Source organism: Tursiops truncatus, chromosome 2, assembly GCF_011762595.2.
Source record: "Tursiops truncatus isolate mTurTru1 chromosome 2, mTurTru1.mat.Y, whole genome shotgun sequence".
Taxonomy (NCBI): Eukaryota; Metazoa; Chordata; class Mammalia; order Artiodactyla; family Delphinidae; genus Tursiops; species Tursiops truncatus.
Genome location: NC_047035.1, coordinates 77,471,651 through 77,497,378, shown reverse-complemented (window position 1 = coordinate 77,497,378; position 25,728 = coordinate 77,471,651). Strand labels below are relative to the sequence as shown.

The 25,728-nt window shown below is 41.2% G+C and overlaps 1 protein-coding gene across 2 annotated transcripts in view; it reads right to left on the bottom strand.

Moving 5' to 3' along the window:
• The window catches only part of FMN1 (formin 1), a 425,437-nt gene that overhangs the window by 234,308 nt on the left and 165,401 nt on the right, over nucleotides 1-25,728 (bottom strand). For both annotated transcript variants that reach the window (XM_073800707.1, XM_033851415.2), the window contains one exon: nucleotides 15,829-15,890. In XM_073800707.1, the coding sequence (XP_073656808.1) occupies nucleotides 15,829-15,890 (62 nt within the window). The remainder of the gene's footprint in view (nucleotides 1-15,828; nucleotides 15,891-25,728) is intronic.

Below are 25,728 nucleotides of genomic sequence, written 5' to 3'. Positions count from 1 at the left end.
AAATAATTACAGATTTTCACCACTTAAAAGGGTTAGGAGATGATGTGGTTGAGAACTGTAAGTATGAAGCAGGAAAAACAGGATCAGACTTAGCATCCATAAATTTCCAGCAGAACTAACTGAAAATTAATTTTTAAAAAATCAGAAGACCCTCCAGGTTACGTATTGAACAGCAGAACATATCTCAGTTTTCAAATTTCATTTACCTAAAAAGAACTGGTACCTGTGGGAGAAGTAAAGATTCAACAAAACATTTGTTTAACAAAAAGACACGCAATCAATATAATGCAGAGGTTTAATTCATTTCCTCTGCTAATGTTCTAATTATTTGCCTTTGCATGTGTCTGTACCACAATATAATACTCCTGTAACTTCTAATTTGAGAAGTGAAAGTTTTACTATGAAAGGTCTCTGAGGAGACCAAAATTCAAATAATATTATAAAGACCTGTATTACAGAGGCCAACATGATCAATAGTGGGGCAGCATTATTCATTTTTTATGGACTAAACATAAAACAGTTTGGGCTCACTTAGGAAGAACCATGAAATATTTAGCCTGTTCACTAGACCAGGAAATACTCATTAGAGTTGGATAAACAGTTTTTAGTAATTTTTTATTCATGGATTGCCTGAAGGCCAGGAAATTGCTCACCAAGATTATTCTGTAATTGACATGGGACACAAGAGTCATGAGCGGTCTCAACAATAAGGTCTAACTTAAAAAGGTTACCATAGAATATACAGGTCACTATCCTTTGGGCAATGCCTCAGGGCATTCTCAGTTGTAGCCTCTCAATCCCTGCCTGACCCCAATGAGCATCTCAGGATATGGTCCATCCGGAGGAATGTAATTCCAACACATGTTCACTGCCTTGCCTTTTGGTGCTAATATACTGCATCAAGCCATATAAAATTGCTGTTTTAGAGTCAAAACAGGTTAAATATCAACAATTTCATAAGATTCAACTTATAAACCCCATCCGAATTTGAATAAAAACCCCCTTTATTCTATGTTTTCTCAATTTTGTGAGAAAACTTTAAATTATGTGTATTGTATCTATTTGCAACAGAAAGGGCTCATGCCATATGTCGTATTAAGACACAGAACTATAGTATATACATACCCACTAACAGCTTCCAAAGACTGTATAAGAAATTGTCACCTACTTGTCGAGAAAAGTAACTGTCCTGGTGGTGTGTATATATTCAGTTATGATGAGAGAAGGGTATGCAGATACCAAGAAAGAGCTTTCTCATTTCACACTCAAAAGGGTAGTACAGTGTCAGCACCTTCTTCCTTCCTATTAATTAATTCATTCACCAAATATTTATTGTGTACTTATTATGTTCAAGTAGTGGTCTAGGTACCCAAGAAAAAAAATCAAGCTGTGCAAAACAGAGAAGCAACAGTGGTAGTTTTAGTAGTTCCAGTTTCAGCGGAAGCAGCCGTCAGCACTGATAGAAAGTGAGTGCTTTTTGTCAGAGAGCGTGAATTCTCCCAGCCATGTCCCTGCCTTAGTCAAAGCCAGTATCACCTCCTACCCGCAAGATGTCCACGCTTCCCAACTGTCCTGTCCACTTCCCCTCTGGCTCCCCTACTATTTATCCCGTGCAACAGCAGCCGGGGGGGTCTTTGGAAAACACAAATCTATCCTATTCATGTCACACACTTCTCCGCTCAGACTTAGTAGATGCCCACTGTTCTGAGGATGAAATTGGAAAGCCTTAAGAAGACCAACCAGACCCTTCCAGAATCCGGTCTCTTGTTCCCCTCCACACCCAAGGTTTTCAAACTGTGGTCTGTGATCCACGAGTGGGATAACAAATCAATTTATGCCTTATCACCAGCATTTTTAAAATACGGGAGTTGAATAGACCAGAATACATCACGTGAAATAATTTCTGCTTAACAGAACCCTTATTTCACGCACACACAAACATGTAATCTGAGTTTTGATGTAAAATTGATTTCTTAGTCCAGGATGCAGTTTAAAAACTTTGAAAAATCCTACTCCAGAGCTTCTCCCCCAGACTCTCTCGTATTTGATACTCACTGCCCTCTGGGCACACTGGCCTCTCCAGAGTCCTCAAACCAACCACACTCCTCTTCACCCTTTGTGTCTCTGCTTAAATGTCACTTCCTAAAAGTATCCTTCCCTGACCCCTCCAATCTAAATTATAGTCTATCCATAGCACCTCGTTCTGTATTTTTCCTCACAGCACTCATCATATTAACTGATTATTTTATCAACATCTGTCTCTGACTGGACTATAGGCTCCCGACAAGAAAGTAGAGATCATGTGTGTTCTGTTCCCTCCAGCACCTAGCACAGTGCCTGACACCTAGTCAGCAGTTTAACATATAGTGAATGAACGAATAATAGAGAGACCTCTAATTTCTTTTCGATGAGTCCCTTCTTAGAGGAAACACAGATGCTCCATTTCAAAAGGCACTGCTTTTTTGGTGGCTCTTTGTCTTCTGTCATGTAGAATGTGCACCTATATTTATGGCCATAAACACAACACATACGGTTTCTGTTATTACGTGAAGCATTATGCCTATGAGTATAGACCTATCCATACGTATTTGTGTATGCTGTTCTGTGCAAAAAACGAAGAGCGATTTTCTTTTTCATGTGTTTAAGGCAAAGCTCTAAACTGGAAAGCTCCTTTAATCATCAACAGAACACTTGGAGCTTTATGAAGAGAAAAAGAGTTAAGGTGACCTCCAGTGGTGAGACTGGGGGATGGCTTCCAAAATAACTGTAATACACAGATAACCGATCACACAGATCCACCTATCTATGCAATACCTTTCTCAATTAATACTTTAAATTATGCGTATCATATCTATTTTCAACAGGTAGGGGGTCACTGCACACAGAGTGTTAAAAGAAAATAAGCAGAACTGTATTACAGAGACACCTAGAGCAGCTTTTTTTTTTTTTTTTTTTGCAGGAACCCCCGAAGTTTTAGTGTTTAACAGCACAACTGACCAAGGTCCAAGACGTGAAGTTACCATGTTCAGGAAACAGGGTGGGCAGGGGAGGGAAATCACTCTATAAACTAACTCTATCGTACGTGGTAAGAAGAATGCACACTTTATAACTGCCACTCATAAATAATTAAAGAAATTGCCACTCATTTAAGGCAATCAGAACACCTGAGACTTGAGAATTCTCTTAGCTGAGATCTAAGATCGGAAATTTGCAAATTCCATTGAAAGGAGATAATTTTAAAATGCTAACACTGCATAGTCTTTCCCTTCATTAGCCTCTGGGTAATATGAGGGACTTAGTTTACGCTGCCTGTTATTCAGCCTTTGTTGTACATTCTGTTCTTTTAACTAAACAGTAAATCCTCTGAGAACATAATCCATGTGGGGATTAAACAAAATAATCCAGGGTATGTGCTAAGTAGAATATCTGGCATATGGTAATATACAATAAGTGTTAGCTGCTATTATTAAGTGATGGTTTGTTTTTTTTTAAATAAATTTACTTATTTATTTATTTATGGCTGTGTTGGGTCTTCATTGCTGCACATGGGCTTTCTCTAGTTGCGGCGAGCAGGGGCTACTCTTCGTTGCGGTGCGCGGGTTTCTCATTGCAGTGACTTATCTTGTTTGTGGAGCACGGGCTCTAGGCGAGCGGGCTTCAGTAGTTGTGGCACGTGGGCTCAGTAGTTGCGGCTCGCGGGCTCTAGAGTGCAGGCTCAGTAGTTGTGGCACACGGGCTTAGCTGCTCCGCGGCGTGTGGGATCTTCCCGGACCAGGGCTCGAACCCGTGTCCCCTGCATTGGCAGGCGGATTCTTAACCACTGCGCCACCAGGGAAGTCCCCTTAAGTGATGTTTTATCTCTAGCACATTTCATATTTGACAGGTGCTCAATGAGTATTTTTATAAAAAAGATAAACTATAAAAAGCAGAGTTATAGGGGCTTCCCTGGTGGCACAGTGGTTGAGAGTCCGCCTGCCGATGCAGGGGACACGGGTTCGTGCCCCGGTCCGGGAAGATCCCACATGCCGCGGAGCGGCTAGGCTCGTGATCTATGACCGCTGAGCCTGCGCGTCTGGAGTCTGTGCTCCGCAACGGGAGAGGCCACAACAGTGAGAGGCCCGCATACAGCAAAAAAAAAAAAGCAGAGTTATATATATATATAATTGTATTTTAAGGAGTTTATCTTTAGAGCAAGAACAATTTTGAAACGCAATACCTTATAGCAGAGACTTGGGGGGCCCTAACTCTTGGGGTGCTTTCACATATTCCGATATTTCTTTCATAAAATCATAGCAGCAGCAATATTTCCTTTAACAGGCAGTAATGGAAACGAGAGCATCACACTTATATCACAAAAATATTAAAAGCAATGCTCTTTGGAACATTAGGTATAACATTAATCACAGAATTTATTTTTTTATATATATACAGGTGCATGGTTTATATTGAGTAAACGTTACTGCCAAAGAATACACATCAACAGCCACTGGCTTAAAGTGAACTGAACGTGCTGCTCCTCAGAACAAATAAGTAGTTATTTTCCGTCATCTACCACTGCCACTGTACCTCCGGTCCCACACTTAGCTATCACAACAGCTGCAATCAGCAACATATCAACCAAGTTACAATGTCACCATGACCACAGTTTCAGATGAGAAACTGAAACTCCGAAAGGTTTAGATCATTTAAGACCAGGCATCTAGTTGGTAATGGAGATAGGATTCAACCCAAGGAAGATTCCACACCTGTGTTTCTACTCAGCCGTCCTGCCTAGAGTTGTGTTAACATTTCATCCAATGGATGGTTAGTTGACTTCATTATGTGGGTTTATTTTTCAGCAAATTCTGCTGCTAAGGTCCATCGTTCTTAAGGCCTGATATTCTACCCAAGGAGAGATCAAAGGCAAGGGTCAGTCCAGAACCAAGGTCATGGTACAAATCCTCTCGAGGCAAGAACCTTCAAGGTGGAAGAACGTTCAGAGGCTCAGTGTAGAGGTTGAGTGCCGCTTCACAGGGTTGGTGTAAGAACTCATTTAATCCTCATACAGAAAGACTGGAACATTGTAAGTGCTCACTAAATTATCAGCTATTATTACTCCTTCAACAGAAGCAGCTGCGGTGAAATGATCAAAGCTCTCTCGCGCGCACACACACACACACACACAAAGACATCATAAATTCACACTCTAGATTCCAAAGCCCACATGAGGCTGGACTTGTTAGAAGCAGCACAGGTGCCCATTTATCACATGTGGGCACATCCTACAAATAGGTGACAGCACAGGGAAGAGGCACATCACCCATTTGCTTAAGGAGTCAGTAATGCTGGAGCTCTGCTGGGGAAGATAGGTTTGAGAACAGCTGAGGAACTATATTCAAATTGCAGAAATCAACGAAGTGAGTAGCTGGCAAGATGCAGAGAAGTTTTGCCACTGTATTTTCTTACTTAATTTATGGTCTCAGAAATTGATTCCTCTGAGATTCAGGTTTCAAATCTCTAAGATGAACATAGACAAATATCAAGATTATGGTGACAAATACTAGAGGCTCTTCCTCAAGCTGGGCTCAGGACCAGCTACGAGAAATGCAGTTCTAGGTGCTCTTTTCTTCTCTACTTAGGTAGGAAGAACAGCTCGTCATTTCTGAACCCAGCGAAATAAGAGGTCTCTGTTGCTCTTTTTTCTTTCTTTATAAACATCACATAAATGTCTCCATTTTTTTGTTTTTTTACCACAGAAAGAGCTTGTACAGGATAAAAATAAGGGATGATCTGCAGAAGTCTTTGCCACAGGATGAGGGGAAGAGGGAAAATGAAAAGTTAGAAAACCATTATACTAGAGAAAGTACGTCAAATCAGTTGACAAGTGGACAGTGAAAACAGAGCAGATTTAGAAACCAGACAGACCTGGTTAGGAGATCTTGCCATTCCGCCAGCCAGCTATGAACACGCAGGACAGCACTTAACTTCTGAGCCTCACTTGTTTCGAAATTACGTGTATAAAGCACCAAGTAGAGTGCCTGGCCGTTTGTACTTCATATTCAACAATTATGGTCATAACCATCTCCAATTAAGTCAGAAAGCAAAGGGTACTCAGCATTTAAACTCTGAAAATCAAACAAAGCTTCTCCCTATTGCTTCCTAAAAATGTAGTAGAGGGCTTCCCTGGTGGCGCAGTGGTTGAGAGTCCGCCTGCCGATGCAGGGGACATGGGTTCATGCCCCGGTCCGGGAAGATCCCACATGCCGCGGAGCGGCTGGGCCCGTGAGCCATGGCCGCTGAGCCTGCGCGTCCGGAGCCTGTGCTCCGCAACGGGAGAGGCCACAGCAGTGAGAGGCCCGCATACTGCACACAAAAAAAAAAAAAAATGTAGTAGAACACCAACCATACCCAAGTGTTTGCACGAAGAGCTATCTCTTGCTCACCCTTCCAACACAGCTGCCCTCTCTATTCCATCAATAGCCCTTTCAGGGAAGGACAGGAGGAAGAAAGAAAGGGAATAAGGAAGGAAGGAAAAAGGAAGAGAAAAGAAATGTAAAACCTCACAAAGGTCTAAAAGCTCCAAGGATGTTTGCTTGGTACGCATGAAACCATGGAGGAAAGAGGATGAGGACTTTCTTACTTAGCCTCTCCAAGCTCTATACCGGGGGTCACCAGCGTGGATGTCTACAGGGCCTGGCAATCCACATCAGCAAGACAACAGGGAACGTGGGGAAGAGTTGCGGCAAATTACGAGTACACATGCTCATTTACATTGATTCAGGGGTGACTTTTTAAATGACATTAACATGAGCAAACTCACTCCTCTGGATTGTGTTTGACGGCGCCACAGAGTTAAGAACTCTTTGGCTCTCCTAATGCTACCTCTAAAACAGCTTTCTACTGAAACACCCTGAGTCACGACGAAATTTCTAGCAACGTCCAGTCATACTGCTCAGCAACTATTCATCATATTATGACTCATTGCCCAGCACTGCTGCAGGTAATGTGGGACCAGGGGACCTCAAAGACTTCTGGGATGAGTTGAGGCGGACACACGGGCCCACTCTTCCCAGGCCAGAAATAACTGAACTTCAGAAGGAAATGTAGACTACCTAGTCCTATACTCTTACTTTATGGGTAAAAAAACCTATTACTCACCCAATGGTACATGACTGTACAAAACACACAGCATTATGAAGCAAGGCAGGACAAGTGTGGGGAGAAGGAAGCACTCCCCACAGGAGTGCTCATGAAGTGCTCGTTTCTCATGAAGAGTCAAAAAAGCAAAAGCCGCTACCAGAAACTAACACAACATTGTAAATCAACTATACTTCAATTTAAAAACATTTTTTAAAAAGCAAAGGCCAACATTCAAAAAGTCACTGGTCCAACATCAGCCTGTCCCCTAAAGTCAAAAACTATTGAAAGGGCTTCCCTGGTGGCGCAGTGGTTGAGAGTCCGCCTGCCGATACAGGGGACACGGGTTCGTGCCCCGGTCCGGGAAGATCCCACATGCCGCGGAGCGGCTGGGCCCGTGAGCCATGGCCGCTGAGCCTGCGCGTCTGGAGCCTGTGCTCCACAACGGGAGAGGCCACAGCAGTGAGAGGCCCGCGTACCACAAAACAAACAAAACAAAACAAACTATTGAAAAAAGAATAACCATCTGGGGCCACATGAGTGACTCAAGTTCAGAGTTTAAGACTCGGTGGGGTTTTTACAGCAGCACTATTCACAACAGTCAAAACATGGAAACAACCTAAATGCCCATCATCAGATGAATGGATAAAGAAGATGTGGTACATATACACAATGGAATACTACTCAGCCATGAAAAAGAACAAAATAATGCCATCTGAAACAACATGGCTGCAACTAGAAATTATCACACTAAGTGAAGTAAATCAGAAAAAGACAAATACCACTTGATATTATTTATATGTGGAATCTAAAATACGGCACATGTGAACCTATCTACAAAACAGAAACAGACTCAACTCACAGACATAGAGATCAGGCTTGTGCTTGCCAAGGGGGAGGCGGGTGGGAGAGGGATGGACTGGGAATTTGGGGTTGCAAACTAAATATTACATTTAGAACGGATAAACAACAAGGTCTTACTGTATAGCACAGGGAACTATATTCAATCTCCTGGGATAAACCATAATGAAAAAGAATATTAAAAAAAAGAATGTGTGTGTGTGTGCGTGTGTATGTGTAAAACTGAGTCACTTTGCTGTACAGCAGAGATTGGCACAACATGGTAAATCAACTATACTTCAATTAAAGAAAAAGAAGACTCAGTGGGGATGTTTGGAGCCCATGGGCTCTGAAGGAGGTAAACAAAGCCGGCATCAGCCTCAATGATACAAATGAAAGTAAAGCACACACTCTTCATTCTACAACCAGTTTCCCTCTATCAGCAAATGCAGCTTGAAAAAATAATGGAATTACATGGGGCAAGACAGCATCTTGAAGGCTGAGACAAAGGGCTCCTGGGCTAAGTCAGCTAGGGAATTAATTGCTTTGTGTTTTCCATCAAAGTTCAACTCCAAATATATCTGCAAGCTTCTAGGTAGCCAGGGGCCCAAAAGGCATCTCAACACCAGCAAACCAGCAAATCTACTAAACTCCTAACATTGTACTGTATATACACAATGAAACAATAAATTAAAATAATATTTCCCAACACTTTGTCTTCTTTCCTGGCATCTCGGTAATGAAATATCGGCACTTAGGGGAATACCATAATGGTTTAATGAAATCATCATATTTCATATTTGCAAAAGTTTTGTTTATCAATCTACAAACTACTCCCCTTCCCTCAAAGTATTCTCCATAAATTAATACATTTAAATGTGTTGTGTTGATAACAAAGAACATAACAGATGGGAAAGGCTCAGGATGTACGTGTCTTTATAAATTTAGCTGTATCGGCTCGAGTTGGTACTCAATTTTGTTTCAACAGCAGTGTGTTTACTATTAGAAATGGACCAGTGGGGTGGGTTGGAGAGAGAAAAGGAAGTCTACAAGTTCCTCTTAGTGGAGGCCAACATACCATTTGGTTCTCTGGGGGACCACGAGGTAGAATGCAAGTTAATTTCTAGTTTGGCGCCCATCCCTGGATCATTTCACAGTAGGAGTTACCAGATTAGAAATGTGCCGGTGTTGCACAATGAGCAGGGGCCTGCCAGAGGCCATTGCTCAGTCAAGTTTCCCCTTAGTGAAGGACTGTGCCTGTGATGAATGGGGTAAATAGAAAAGGTTCCCGTAAAGGAAATGTGACTGCTGGCTAGTTCTTTTTCTTCTGTCCCACAACCCAAAGAACATTAGTCAATAACAGATAAAACAATGTGTCATTTCCACGGCACTTACTTCCAAACTGCTGAAAGGGCTGGTCAAAAACAATATTCTTAAATTATCCAAGCTCCTCAAAAGCCAGATGTGGGGCACGCATTGTTTTTTTCTTCAACTTTCAAAATTGAAGAAGTCAAGAGTCAAAGAAGTCCTACCCGTACCTCATGCTTTTCTCCCGTCAGAAAGAAGAACCGGCCCTCCTATCGAAGCTGCATTTACCATTCTGAGAAGGTGCATCCCCTCCCTGACTCAGGCAGCCTAATCAGCACTGGGAGCTTGAGGGCAGAGTGTCACTGAACACCGGAACAGTGTCCCACAGAAGCAAGCAGAGCTGAGAAGAGCCCCCCCACCGGGTTAGAAAGGGGAACCTCCGGAAGAAGCTAAAAGGAAAACGGGGGAGGGGGGTGTAAATAACAGGGCTTTGGAGACTGAGTTACATAACCCTAAGGCTGAAAGGACACTGTGGTGGACAAATTGAAATTTTTAAACAAGTATGCTTGGGCCAATAATAAAAATTCAAAGGTACTATTAGTATATGGCCTGGTCCCTCCCTCATTTTATAAATTAGGAAACTGAGTCCAAAAAATTGCCCGAAGTTCACATTGTTCTTCGTCCCCAAAGTAAGACCTCACTCCAGACCTTCTGTTTCTAGATCTAACATTCTTTCCGTTAATGTTGCATTGATTAATAGAAAGAGCATCGGCTACAAAGTCAGACAGATCTAGGTGGATTCAAATTCAGGTTCCTCCACTTAACTAGTCTAGGACTTCTGACAATTCCTGGTCTCTGGGAGCCTCAGGCTTTGTCATGTATAAAATGGGGACAAATTTATTACTTTGCTTATATTTCTACATTTACTCTTTATGATACAAACACCAGATGCATAGAACAAAGATCGACACACAGTGAGGATCTGATTACATTTAGGTGCTAATGTTTTTGAATCATAGGTTGTTAGATATTTCAAAGAAATATCTATGTATCATCTATGTGCCAAGCACTTTGCTGGGTTCTTTCAAAGACAGAAAGAAAACTGCTCCCCCCAGGTGCCTACAATCAGATTAATAAGCAGGACCTTGATAGCATGAAAAGGTGATGAGACCACTCAAAGGATTTCACTTGAACTCAGATGTGCCTTGTACATTAAGATTATACGAATCAACATAGAGCAGTTCAGAAACATCAGTTACTTGGAGGAAAAAAAGAATTATGTGAGAAACAAGCTATACAGTCCTCCTTCCCTCCCTCCCTCCATTCTTCTCTATTCATGGTAAAGCTCTAACAGGGGAACAAGATACTTTTCAAATTTATTTGACCATGAAATACTTTTGTCAAGGAGCATTTCAGAGGCTCACCGTTCAGTAGAATGAGCTTTGGGAAAGCCCGGTTTAGACCCCCTGATATAGATAGAGCACAGATGCCGAAGAACAGCTGGAAGATCATGGAAAAGTCACCCTCAAAGAATAAGTCAAAGTCCCAGGGAAGTCCTCAACCAAACGAGCCTGAGGACCACTCTAAACTCAAGCTACCTAATTATAAGGAGACCTGTGCAGGGCAAAGGAATGAGAGATAGTATTTACTGAGCATGTGTTGGTAACCGGGTATACGTCATATTGAACAATCCTAAAAGGCAGGCATCATCAAATTATCATAATTTTTTAAATTATTTTTTTAATTGAGCTATAGTTGATATATAATATTTTATAAGTTACAGATGTACAACACAGTGATTCACAATTTGTAAAGGTTATACTCCATTTACAGTTATTGTAAAATATTGGTTATATTCCCTGTGCTGTACTATATACCCTTGTAGCTTATTTATTTATATTTTAATATATAAAATTGAATTATTTATATAGATTATATTGCTTTATTGAGTTTTTTAAATCATAAAACTAGTACATATGCATGTTGAAAATTCAAGGAATTCAGAACTGCCTAATTAACAAAGAAAAAAATCCTAACCTGGCAACCACCGTAAACATTATGGGAAATAAAATTTTCAAATCACTATTTATGAGCCCACACAGGCACATACACACAATTTTTATATAGGAATCATACCACTAATAGGCAACTTAATTTTTTTTTACTCAATAATGTTTAATCTATCTTAAATATCAGTACTACATTCTACAGTGTAGTGAGCATCTGTTGTTTTTTTTTAAACATCTTTATTGGACTATAATTGCTTTACAATGGTGTGTTAATTCCTGCTTTATAACAAAGTGAATCAGCTATACATATACATATATCGCCATACCTCCTCCCTCTTGCGTCTCCCTCCCACCCTCCCTATCCCATCCCTCTAGGTGGTCACAAAGCACTGAGCTGATCTCCCTGTGTTATGTGGCTGCTTCCCACTAGCTTATTTATTTTATACATAATAGTTTGTACCTCTTAATCCCTTACCCCTATCTTGCCCCTCCCCCCTTCCCTTTCCCCACTAGTAACCACTAGTTACTATATCTGTGAGTCTATTTTGTTAGATTCACTAGCTTGTCTTATTTTTTTAGATTCCACATATAAATGATATCATACAGCAATTGTCTTTCTCTGACTTATCTCACTTAGCATAACACCCTCTAAGTCCATCCATGTTGTTGCAAATGGCCAAATTTCACTCTTTTCTATGGCTGAGTAGTATTCCACTGTATGTACATATATGCGTGTGTGTGTGTATATATATATATATCACATCATCTTTATCCATTCATCTGTTGATGGACAGTTAGGTTGCTTCCATACCTTGGTAATTGTAAACAATGCTGCTATGTACAGTGGGGTGCATGTCTTTTTGAATTAGTGTTTTTGTTTTTTTCAGATATACACCCAGGAGTGGAACTGCTCGGTCATATGGCAGTTCTGTTTTTAGTTTTTTGAGAAACCTCCATACTGTTTTCCACAGTGGCTGCACCAATTTATATTCCCCCCAACAGTGTAGGAGGGTTCCATTTTCTCCACATCCTTGCCAACATTTGTTATTTGTGCATCAATATGATTATTATTGCACAAATGCTGAAACTGAGAGAAGTCCCAGAGACGTTGATTAATTTCCTAATGTCATCGTGCAAGGAGTTGAACTGAATCCTGACTCGAAAACCTGAGTTCTTTCATACTCTCGTCACGCATAAAATAGTATCACACCTGGTTCTCTGACTACGATAAGACAAAGACCAACTATGTAAAGAAAGATTTTCCACAAGAGCTGTGACAGTGACTGTCAAACCTTGCTCCTTGCTCCTTGCTCCTAGACAATCCTTCATTTATACCGTGGTAGAATTAGTTTTATCACATGCCTTAAAAGGGCAGGTGTGAACTATGTTTCTATCCAATGGCCATGAACTTGTTATGCAATGGCTACCACAAGCAAAAATTTCTCAAATAAGTATCTGTAAATGTAAGGTGCCACTTTTTCAAAAATAAAATCAGTAACACAGAATTACTCAAAACTGAAAACTGAACTAGAGGATACTGAATATTATGAAGTGGTCATATACTCTCTACGGCAGAGTTTGCTAAATAAAGGGCATATTGGGCAAAATTTAAGAATTCTGCTGGTTATAATCATAAATGACATGAAATAGTCAAGCCATGGAAAATGTCTGACCTGCCACCACTCTCCTGCTGGAGCTTTCAGTAGAAAAGTCAGCCAAGTGCTTTGAGTTGAAGGTATATATAAATTGATGGAATTTGGAAATGGATTCATTCAAGTCATCAATAAGTTTTTGCTTTTGAACTACAGGGAGACTATGTATCTAAGGTGCTGCACGTTTTGAAAAGCTGGTCTCAGGACCAAGCCCTTTCTAGAGCACAGCCTTCCACAAATGTGGGCTACAGAGCATGCATGAGATTACAACTCCAGACTCCCCGCTTACAAGCCTTGGGACTCTGGGCTGAAAGTTTCAACTTCCAATCAAATCACTTAAAGTGATAAGGATTCCATTTTCCAGGTGGGGGAATTGAACAATTAAATGACTTCCCTACAAATCTATCGTCTAAAACAGAATAGCAAACTGAGTTTAGGTTCTCTGTTGAACCATGCTGTTTCTTTAAAGTCTATGAAAACAGTCTCAAAAAATTAAATGTCATACATATCAAATCTTGTATATGGCGATAGAATGGATCACTTTTCTTGTATCCTTTAAGCATGGAATCTTTCTTATTCTAGAAAGGCATTTTGAAGAAGTCCTGAAACACGTCTGACTTCTCCGTGACCTGTTAAGTGGAGAAAGAAAATCTAACAGGCAATGAAGGCTGCAAGTGGAAATCCATATAAAGAAATGAGTAAGGAAACAGCTGCTCACCAATTGTCTTTAACCAGTCCTGTGACAGGAGATGTGACTTTGTGGACTAAAACAGGTGGAGATGGTATTATTCAGCAAGTACCCCAAGAGTACAGCCAGGCTGGGTTGTTGTTTTACAACAAATATGTGTCTGTTCTGACTGGTTGGTGTTGCTACCCACTTAGTTATTTTCTACGTCTCCCAGAGAACAGGGGTTCATGACAGCATACAGGAGCCAGGCAGGGAAAACGGCCCACAATGGGGACAGTGGCAAACTAGAGAACACGTGTCCTCCTCGAAGTGACGTCTGCCCCTTACTAGAAATCTCTCCATATTTGAAACTATTCCTAATTGAATCTTTAAAATTCTCTGTTTGCCAACAAGACACTTCTCTAGGTCAGATGAGGAATAAGAGTTGCCAGTTTCCTATCGAGAGCTGTCAGACTGCTGGACTAGTTCCCGACTACAGTTCAGCGTACAGATGGGGTACACTGCCCCATCTGTATGCTGATGGCAAGAGCATGCCATTGCCACAGGGTTTCAGCAAGTTGGTATAAATCATCAATATGGGACTTTTTTTTTTTTTAGTTTACTAACAGCACTACAAGAACATAATTATTTCAGAGATACTTAAAACTGAAGGTATAATTAGGAACATTTTTTAACGTTTACTACTGTCAATCATATCTTGGTCTAACCTTTATTTTAAGTGGAGATCATGATCCCAATATACCTCTTCCCCTTCCATTTACTCTTCTCTTCCCCTTCTCCAACCTTCTCCTAGTTTGAGATGTGAGATCACGGGACTTTTGTGGAGATGAAAAGACATGAAATAATGCACAGAATGTGCCTAGAAAAATGCCCAGCACAAAGGAAGAACCCGGAGATTGTAAGTACCTGTGGTTCCTGTGAATATTATTTAGCTGTCAAAGTCCTCCCAGGGCTGGTCTACAACTTGAGGAAGGTACTGTTAACTCTTATAGCTGAGCTGTTAAAAAAACTTCTCACGGAGTCACTTCTGTACCACCCTCTTTAGCAATCTGCCTCTTAAATTAATCCCTACCTTCAGCTTCTCTGAGACAGCTGAGAATCTTTTGCACACCAGAACAAAGGAAAAAAGGTGTCTGTAGAACCTTTGGCAACAAAGGAGATAAGGGCCTCCCCCTCTCTTTGTCCCCTAGGAGTCAGAGGTACTTTTCCACTTTTTTGTTTCTTTGTGAAATGGACTCATTCTCTCCTCCAAACTACTTAAACCAAGCTGGAGAGGGGTGGCCTGTATTCATACCCCATATGACTTATTTGATGATCTTTCTGCTACCTCCAGTGACTTCATATACAGTCCAGTACACCATCACAGTTATTTCAAAAAGGATATTATCACTTAATGGAAAGAAGAATATTTGATCCACACACTCACTGACTTAGCATATAATGAGTTAGGCACTATACATACTACCAAGTTTGATTTGAATTTCGCTAATATTCTCTCCTGAGATATGGGGTCAACCCCAGCCATCAGTAAACTAGAATCAGTGCCTGATTCAATATTGAGTTATGTGAAATTGAGACTCTGAAACTTCCTGTTACAGGCACAGCAAGCAAATACCAAACATAGGGAATGATAATGAGTGGGGACAAAGGAAAGGATGCCTCAGACTTTCTGGGCTTCACAAAGGAGATCAAGTCAGCAACTTCCAAGCACTCCCTGGGGATACGGAATGGCTGGCCCAGCACAACTCTTCCTCCTACTAGGGCCACTTCCTTAAGTGCTTTAATCTGCTTGACATCACATTGCAGACATATGCTAAGCGACAGATACGAACACATGGCTGGGAGGATGCCCAACAAAATAATTCGCACTGTGCGCGGGAAACAATTTTTCAAAGCCTTCTTCTAAACAGTAAAAGCCCAAATACTCTTATCTTCTTGCCTGCTTTCCAAATAAAACCATCATTGTCTCCAATCAAATCCTTTTCCCAAATGCATTTGTGGTATTATTATTTTTTTTTTAAATAGGAATTGAATTCTATTAAAAATGGAGTTCAAGGCTTTCATCCCCAGGATAAACTCAAGGCCCGGTGGCAGGTGCAAGGTGCAGATGCTGTCTAGGTAAATATGTCAACAAAAGCAGAGTCTTTACTTCAGCACATGAGAAAACCAAGTATCAGTCTCAGATAACCAGTTCAGGAGAATCAAAGAGATATACCTGCAGGTTTTCAATTTCTTCTTTGTGCTCCCTCTTCAGGTGTAGAATAGCAGCTTGGTATTCTGTAATCACAAGAGAAGCCAATTACAAAGAAGCACAAAATTAGGCACAAAATTCAAGTGAATATTTCCAAGATTCCAGAGGCCCTCCTACAAGTCAACTGAGTAAATAAATACCACAGTTGGACATTAACCTGATAAGAGATGATGAAAACGGGGGCAAACCAGAGCAAGAAGCTCAGAATAGAAGGGAGATTTACTCCCGATTTAGCAAATCCTGAATTATGAGACGTCCCAAATTAAGCAGATAGGATAGGGTTAAAAAAAAAAAAAAAAGGTATAATAAGTGTTCCAGATAAAGACCGGGTCCTGTGTTTGTCTTTGAGGAGTTAAAGCCCCACAAAGAACAAATACAGTCATGTTAAGAGCAGACACACAGGAAATAAAAGAAAACGTCTCTACGTGAGATCACAGAACTCTATTTTTAACTGTTTCCCCCCCAAGAAAAAAAAAAAATCTCCATTTGAATAAGCAAGCAGCCAGGGCTGATTTTAATCTTTAGATCACTTCAGAAAGTCAAGACCATTTGTCACATGGATGAGAGACTCTAGGGTGAGTTGAGGTTGAAAGGAGGACAAAAATAAATTTCTGGTCCAATTTTCGTCTGAGTCTAATAATGTTTATTCCAACAATAAGTCCTAAGTGTACACAGGAACTCCTGCCAACCACTCAAACTACCATCCCGCTGGCAAAGCATGAAGCACCCGGGACGACTTTATTTCCAGCGGGACAACTAAGAATGTGGGGTCAGTCACAGCACTCTACAGGCTGCAGAGAACCACAGAGAAAAATGCTAGAAGAAAAAATTGCTGTGGCATAAGTCGCTTTATTATTTTTTTTAAACGCAAATGTGTTTGGAGCTGTGATTATGAGTAAGAAAGAAGTCATTTAGATGGCATTTAAAATGTATGAAAAGGCATGCTATTTCTTCAGATGGATTCCAGAAATTCAGGCATGAAAGTTTAGGTTTCAATTCAAAAGCTGATGACACACACACTATATATAAAATAGATAACGAATAAGAACCCACTGTATAGCACAGAGAACTTGTCTCAATACTCTGTAATGGCCTATATGGGAAAAGAATCTAAAAAAGAGTGGATATATGTATAACTGATTCAGTTTGCTGTACAGCAGAAACACAACACTGTAAATCAACTATATTCCAATAAAATTTTTTTTTAAAAAGTGGATGAGGAAAATCTCTGGGAAAGCTGTGAGAGAGAGGAGTGTTGCTGTTGATAACTGTGACTAACCACACCACGACTCGGATGGGAGATGTGTTCCACTGAACTACGATCCTTCAGCAAGTTCTGTGGGTTCTACATCCAAACCCTACCTTCAATCAAAGCACTTCTCACCAACCCCACAACCACCACTATGGTCCAAACCACCACCATCTTTTCCCTGGACCACCGCGGTAATATGCTTTCATTCCCACCACCACCATTAACTCATCTCCTCACCGAAGCCTGAGCGATCTATTAAAGGCATGAATTGGATCATGTCTCATTCCTGGCTTTCCACTTGGAGTAAAATCAAAACCCCCTGCAGGGCTTCCCTGGTGGCGCAGTGATTGAGAGTCCGCCTGCCGATGCAGGGGACACGGGTTCGTGCCCCGGTCCAGGAGGATCCCACATGCCGCGAAGCGGCTGGGCCCGTGAGCCATGGTCGCTGAGCCTGTGCGTCCAGAGCCTGTGCTCCGCAATGGGAGAGGCCACAACAGTGAGAGGCCCGCGTACCGCAAAAAAACAAAAAACAAAAAACAAAAAACTCCCTGCAGCAGTCCATAAGGCCTTTCATGACCTTACACCTGCATACCTTCTACATGCCACCTTCCCCTCTCACTACATGCCAGGCACATTGGCTTTCTTGCTATTCCTTGAACTTGTCAAGTTTTCTACCTCAAAATCTTTACTGATATTGGGGACAATAATGATGGATTGCATTTACTGAGCACTTACTATGTATCAGGCCTTACCTAAGTATTTCATATGTATTAACTCATTTTGTCCCCACAATAACCCTATGATGTAGGTACATTATCCCCATTACAGATGAATAAACTGGTGCATAGAGAAGCAGCTTATCCAAGGAAGCTGAATAAGGTGCAGAGCTAAAATCATGCATGATTCAATGGGTGAACGTATAAATAAACTGTGGTATATCCATAGAATGCAATACTCCTCAGCAATAATAAGGAATGAACTACTGATACATCGACAAAGACGAATATCAAAGGCATTATGCAGAGTGAAGGAAGTCAGTCTCAGAAGGTTCCCTATTGTTTAATTTCATTTATATAACATTCTGGAAAAGGCAAAACCATAGGGATGAAGAACAGACCAGAAAAGCAGTGGCCAGAAGTTAGAGATGGGGGGAAGGTTTGACTACAAAGGGGCAGCATACAAAGGAATTCTGAAGGTGATGTAACTATTCTCCGTCCTGATTATGGTGGTGGTTACATGAATCTGTACATCAGGTTAAAACTCAGAATCAGAATTTTCATACCAAAAAGAAAAAAGTTAACTCTATAGTATGTTAATTTTTAAATATTACAAGTATTTAACTTTTCAATGTTTTCCCTAAGAGATTCAGCATAACACAAGAATACCTGTTACTATCACTTCTATTCATTGTTTTCCTAAGGGCACTAGCAGATGCAGTAGGACAAGAAAAAAAAGAAACACATGTGCATACACACATATTTTTATATATAATAAAGGAAAAAATAAAGCCATTATTCACTATGATTGTGTATTTAGAAAATTCCAAAAGATTCTGCAGATAAAATGTTAGAATTAATATGTGAGTTTAGTAGAGTTGCTGGATATTAAATCAGTATACAACAATCCTGATATTAGCAACAGTTTAACAAAGAACACTTGACACAGTACCTCTAAGAGCATGAAGTACTAAGAACCTTACTAAAGATATGTAAGATTTCATATGAGAAAACAGAAACACTATATTGAAATATATTACCGAGAAAGACACAGAAAGTGAGCAAGCCATGTTTTTGATAAGACTCAATATTGTAAAGATGTTTATTTTTCCAAATTGATCTACAGATTCAATGCAATCCCATTCAACATTTCTAAGGGGTTTTGTTTTGTTCAAACTTAAGGAGCTCATTCTAAAACGCTTATTGAAGCACAAACGTGCAAAAAGCCAGTAAGGGCCAAGAAACTCCAAGTAAATATCAAAGTAAGACAACTTGCCTTACCATCTAACAAGAATTACCTTTCCATATCACAACCTAATTAAGGTGGTGTGGTACTGAAAGAGGAATAAGAGACAGACAAATAGACTAGAGAGCCCAGAAATATAACATAAATTTATGGTCACTAGATATGACAGAAGCAACACAAAAGATCTTTCTTTAGAGTAAGAGTAGTCTTTTCAATAACTATTGGCTGGGAAAAGTGGATATTCACATGAAAACTGGATCCCAACTTTATACCATGTAATGAGCTAAACTGTAAACAATGGAACTGTAAGTACTTTATAAGATAACATAGCATAATATGTTTATAGCTTCAGGGCAGGGAGGAATTTAAGATTCAAAAAAGCCTCACATATAAAGGAAAAAAAACTAATAAACTTGACTATATTAAAATTAAGAACTTCTTTTCATCAAAATATGCCATAAAGAGAGAGAAAAGACAAGCCACGGAGTGGGAGAATATACTTGGAACAAATAAAGATCTAGTATAAATATATGTAAACAGTTCCTAAAAAACTATGGAAAATGAAAAATGGACCAAAATGTCAATAGACACTCTAAAAAGAGGACATACAAGTAACAGATGAACTGAACAATGCTCATTCTCAATAGTAATCAGGGATCGAGCTGGACAAAACTGACTGCTGGTGAAGATGTGGAACAATGGAAACTCTCACACCCTTGTGGCAGGAGCGCAAACCGGTACAATCACTATGGAAAATGTTTGACATTTTCTGATAAAATTGAAGATATTCATGCCTCCTTACCCAACAATCCTAGTCCTAGGTACACAAATGAAAAAACTATACAAGGAAAGCAAATCATATTAACAAAAGTCGGGATAATGGTGGCATCCAGGAGAGGAGGAGTTGAGTTGGGCTATGATAGAACAAGCGTGTTCACTGAAAAACTATTCTTTAACCTCTACGCCTTCTATACCGTTTTCTTTATGTATACCTAACATAAAAATATAAGAAAAAAGGTCACTCTGGTTATAATAATTTTCTCATATATCATATAAAGAATATCATATAGGCATAAGAGAGTCTCTAGATGGATCAAATAAGAATAAAACAATTTAGTAAGTGTGCGTCTGGTATACATATTGAGTCCTAACCTATATGATGATCAATATCTAAACCTTACTCAATTCCAAGTCTCTACAAAAAAGCAAAGGAAGCTTAGCTAAACCAACCTTCCTGCAAAACTGATGCCCCTTGGGAATAACGTCTACATCCTAAACAGCAATCACACAGAATATATTTGGAAATGATTCATTTTGTGTAAACTGTACCTGTAAGGGTGTGACAGATATAGTTATGACTAATCAACAGACTGATGAAGATCACTGCAAAGCTAACACCCAGTAAATCCTGATTCATCTCCTCCTCAAACAAGTATTTGTGCCAACAGTCCCAGTGTGACAGGTGGCAAGAAAACACACCCCCGTTCCTGACAAGGATGACAAAATACAATCTCTGGGCAGCACGCAGAAGGAGGAAGTTAAGGCCCTCACTAGTGGAATGCTCACTTTGAGGGTTCATAAGAGAATGGTAAGAGAATATAAAGGTTACAGAATAACGAATCATAGTTGGTTGGTAGTTTTCAATTGTGTCTTGTTCATGGCCATCCCCTCCCTCCACATTTTTTGGGTTTGCAAATGCCTTGGAGTGGACCAAGGCAAATCCTCCCTGTCTCTTGGGGGTGATGATGGGGAGGCAGAGGTCTCCACTCAACATGAAGGATGTTTTTGTTTCTTAAAAAGAGAACTTGGTGGGCTTCCCTGGTGGCGCAGTGGTTGAGAGTCCGCCTGCCGATGCTAGGGGACACGGGTTCATGCCCCGGTCCGGGAAGATCCCACATGCCGTGAAGCGGCTGGGCCCGTGAGCCATGGCCGCTGAGCCTGCGCGTCCGGAGCCTGTGCTCCGCAACAGGAGAGGCCACAACAGTGAGAGGCCCGTGTACCGCAAAAAAAAAAAAAAGAGAACTTGGGAATTCCCTCGCGGTCCAGTGGTTAGGACTCCGTGCTTCCACGGTAGGGGCCACAGGTTCAATCCCCAGTCAGGGAACTAAGATACCGCATATCATGTTGCACAGCCAAAAAAAAGAGAGAGAGAGAGAACTCAACCCTGAAATTCAGTAAGTTGGGGATTCTATGAATGTGTGAAAAGGAGGAACAGAGATTTGGACTATCAGGGCTTGAAAATGGCAGACTTCTTTGAAGCCTCATTAGCCCCAGTGGAAACTAACAAATGGATTCAGATAATCGAGCCCACAAAAAAGAAGTCTGAAAAATGCCTTTTAAGAAAATACTATATAATATGGAAAGACAGAAAAAGGAAAAGGGATCCTGACTGACAGGATTCAACATTTGAAGAAAATAAGTAAGAACTTCCCTCCATAAAAATATAGTTCTTTCTAGTCAAGTACTTGATCTAATTGGTAGTGACCCTTTTTATTGTACAAACCTTTGTTTTTATCAGCTCCCAACAACAAAATGTCCTTTCTGCCAGATACCATACCAGGGTTGTGTTCTCCACCTCACCAAGAGCAAAGTTAAAGATGATCTGTGTAACGTGGGGGCATGTGGGAACCCCCGCTGCAGTTTATCACGGACTGAATGAGCTTCTCTTATTTACATAAGGGTATAGATAACATTACTGGGTGCTGTTTCCCAGCAACTGTTCTAAGCACTTTACAGAGGTTAACTCGTGCCATCCTCACATCACACAAGGTGGATCTTATATCAAGGCCCATCTTACAGATGGGGAGACTGAGGTGCACAGGTTGAACAACTTCCCCCCAAACCACATGCTGGTCAGTACCAATGATGTCATTCAAGCCCAAAGAACCTGTGCTATTGCCTCCACAGAGTTTTTGTTTGCTTGTTTTATTTGTGAGTTACTGTTGTTCTCACGGTTGGGTAAGCATCATCAGGTATAAACAAAACTCAAAATGCCTAAGAACGTTAAAGGTTGTTGGCTTTATCCAATTACTAGAATCACTTGTAAACTTGGGAAATTTTTCCCTAACTCTTTAAAAGGGGCACGGGGTATTTTTAATCACAGGGAGGTTTGATAAGTCTGGGGTCAACACGAACAGTGTGAGTCATGATGGATGGTTCCAGCAAGTTATGTGACTATGATTTGTCCATCTTCTCCATGGAGACTTCCAGGCCTGTAGTCACCAGTTTGTGGTTAAATCTGGTTTTCATTTAGACTCTCTCTTTACACACACATCCTATATATCCCAGTCCCTCCCTACCATACACACATGACGCTGGCAAAACTGGATTATGCACACAGCTGGGGAATCAGAGAATTTCTGATTTCCCCCCGAAATGAAAACCACGGCTCTATTCCTGCCCACAGACTCTAATGTGTACACTGCGTGTGTCTCACGTCGGCTTCACCCACTGCCTTATATTGTTCAGAAACACGTTCAAGTACGTACCTTCAGTTTTAAAGGACGCTTCCTCTGAATTATGTTTGGAGACTACTCAGTGTTTCCAAAGTGTTGCATGCACACGAGTGAGCTCATTTCTTTTTGGTAATAGACAGCTGGACTTTAACAGCTGAATATTTATTTTATGTGCATTAGAAAAAAATCAAACTAGCACATAAAACCCAAGCTATCATGAGTATTACTGCTATAAGTCAGTGTTGATAAGACACTGTTATAAGATAGAGCTTAGTCCCTGGACCAGCAGCAGCAGCATCACCTGGAACTTCTTAGAAATGCTAATTCTTAGGCCCACCCCAGATCTACTCATTAAGAAACTTGGAAGATGCTTTAACAAGCCCTCCAAGTGATGAGGCACGCTAGAGTTTGAGAATCACTGCTTTAAGATAAGGTTAATTTTATTTAAGTAAAAAAAAGCAGGGCTTCCCTGGTGGCGCAGTGGTTGAGAGTCCGCCTGCCGATGCAGGGGACACGGGTTCGTGCCCCGGTCCGGGAGGATCCCACATGCCGCGGAGTGGCTGGGCCCGTGAGCCATGGCCGCTGAGCCAGCGCTTCCGGAGCCTGTGCTCCGCAACGGGAGAGGCCATAACAGTGAGAGGCCCGCGTACCACAAAAAAATAAATAAATAAAAAATAAATAAAACAAAGCAAAAAAATCAATTGGTTTAAAGAAGAAATTAAAAAATAATAAATGTAGTATAAGTATATGCCCCAAATTAAGGAGCTGGTGAGACAGGCTGAGACCTGGGACCCTTTGCTGCAGTGCTTGCACCTGGACAAACGTCTCCTCAAGCAACAGAATACAAAGAAACTATAAGTGACTAAAAATAACTGCATACATGCACAGTTGGGGCAAATTGTGAACAAGATACCAAATGACCAAAAACCCAGTGGCCACTTCTAAGGAGTCGGGAGCAAAAGCAGGGCATTGCGCATGCACCCTGCACACAGCACCGCCAAGGGGGCGGGTAGACCACCAAGGCCACTCCTCCAGCCTGACCCACCAATCCGCCCCTACTCTCACCCCATTTAAGGGCCAAGCTCATCCTCCCTCAGGGAGCAAGGGAATCTGTTACTTGTTTTCCCTCCCTCATGCTGCAGCACAAGTCCCAATAAAGCCTTGCCTGAATTTCTCATCTGGCCTCTGATCAATTTCTATTGATAAAGGAGGCCAAGAACCCTGGTCAGTAACACTAGTACATAATAAATGACCTTTCGGAAAACATGCCAGTTACTGACAGACGAATAAACACGCAAACAAACTCATCCATGAATGAATGCACGAACTTCCTCCAACCATCTCTAACATTAACGAAAACGGCGCTGGTCACGGAAGGCAAAGTCATCACAGACCATCTGCTCCAATATCTAAGAATAAAGTCGAATTTGAGCTCTCATATTTAATAAGCAAAGTATGCGGCTTGGTCTGGGTGCCCAGTAGCTTCTCCACATCAGTTTCCTCACTAGATGCCCATCAACGACACACTCCACAGTAACTGTACCATCTGGAAAAGGGATGGCTGTCGCGGTACCCATCAGAAACGGCAGAAACCAAGAGAACAAAGTGGGGTGAAATCAAAGTCAGCAGCTGTCAGCCGGTCCACACAATACAATGTCAATACAGCACCTTCTATCAGCGGGCCTTCAACAATCACACACGTGCTGGGAAGCGTATAATAAGGAGTCTAACTTCATTTTCTGATCTTTGACTGCTGACAGCTTCTTAAGCGTCACCTCTACCTTTTCCCCTGTGCCCCACATCTGGGCAATCTGATTAGAAAGCCTTTAACACTAGCAAGGAATGCGAACACACAAGCCACTGCCCACGAGCAGACTCCTCAGCCCAGCCCTAACCCGTCTCTGCCCCATGAACACCATGAAAGCCCACGCCACTCTCCTACCCTTCCTCTCTCAAGGCATTTTCCAGCCAGCTTGAGAGGCCTGCCCTGCTCTCCTCTGAAGTCTCATTATGCTAGTGATAAACCTTCAATGTGTGTGTGTGTGTGTGTGTGTGTGTGTGTGTGTGTGTGCAAGAGTGAGAGTGAGACAGTGAGAGAGAGAGAGACGGAGGAGAGTCAATTTTGGCATCTGAATCAAATTTTCGGCAGAAGGTCCATCCTGCCTCTTCCAAAAGGATGAGGCCACGTAGAAGTTACGTAAATCAATGGATCTACGTACTACGTTGTTCTATATACGTATAGAAGGGAGATGACTAGTTCCCATATCAGAAGAATACAAGATTTGACACTAGAAGGGAGAAATCCCATGAACTTAGGAATGATCATATTTCAATATCTCTCCTTGTTCAAGAACATTTAGGATGTTTTCAGGCAGAAATATAAAAATGCCAATATTAAAAGATGGGAGAAAATCCCAATTCTTCAAGGCCACCAGTTTGCTTGGTAGCTCTTTCATCCATGTGTTTAGTATCTCTATAAGCCCGGCACTGAACTAAGCACTGGGTATGAGAAAGTAAATGGCACGCACTTCTAGCCTTAAAAAGCTTCTGGCGTACATCTTTGACATGTCTACGAAGCTTTTGGCACTTGTAACTTCGGTATCCGTGCATTAAGACTTTATTTTCTTAAACGACTTCATCCGATTTCATTCAATTATTTTATATGTAGGTGTGGAAAACTAGGGCACCATTCGCAAATATTCATCCACTTCCACCTCCCCTTTCTGCTTGGGATGTGATAGAATACTTCCTATGGCTTTTGGCTTTGGCGAGCAGCATGTGAACTGACACGATGTAAGGAGAATTTACATTTGCTTGCACACAGTCTGGCTTGCTTCCTGCACTCCTGCTATTTCACAAGAGAAGGACATACCCTAGGCAGCTACTACTGACTCAGCCTGGGTCCCAGAGAGAGAGCTGTGCAGACCTAAACCCTCGCCAGAGTCGGCAGCCAAGCCCAGTCTATGCACAGCCTTAAAGAGCCCAGTCTAGCTTAGCTGAACCACATTTGACCTTTATACCCATGCAAATAAATGCCTATTATTGAAAACTACTGGATCTTAGCATGGTTTGTCACACAGCATTATTGCAGCAATAGCTGATAAACACATATGTTGCTTCCAGCCAAGTTTACTATTTAGAGGCTCATACCATGTTGGAAGCTTTAAATAACTGGAATGGAGTCTCACCAACCAA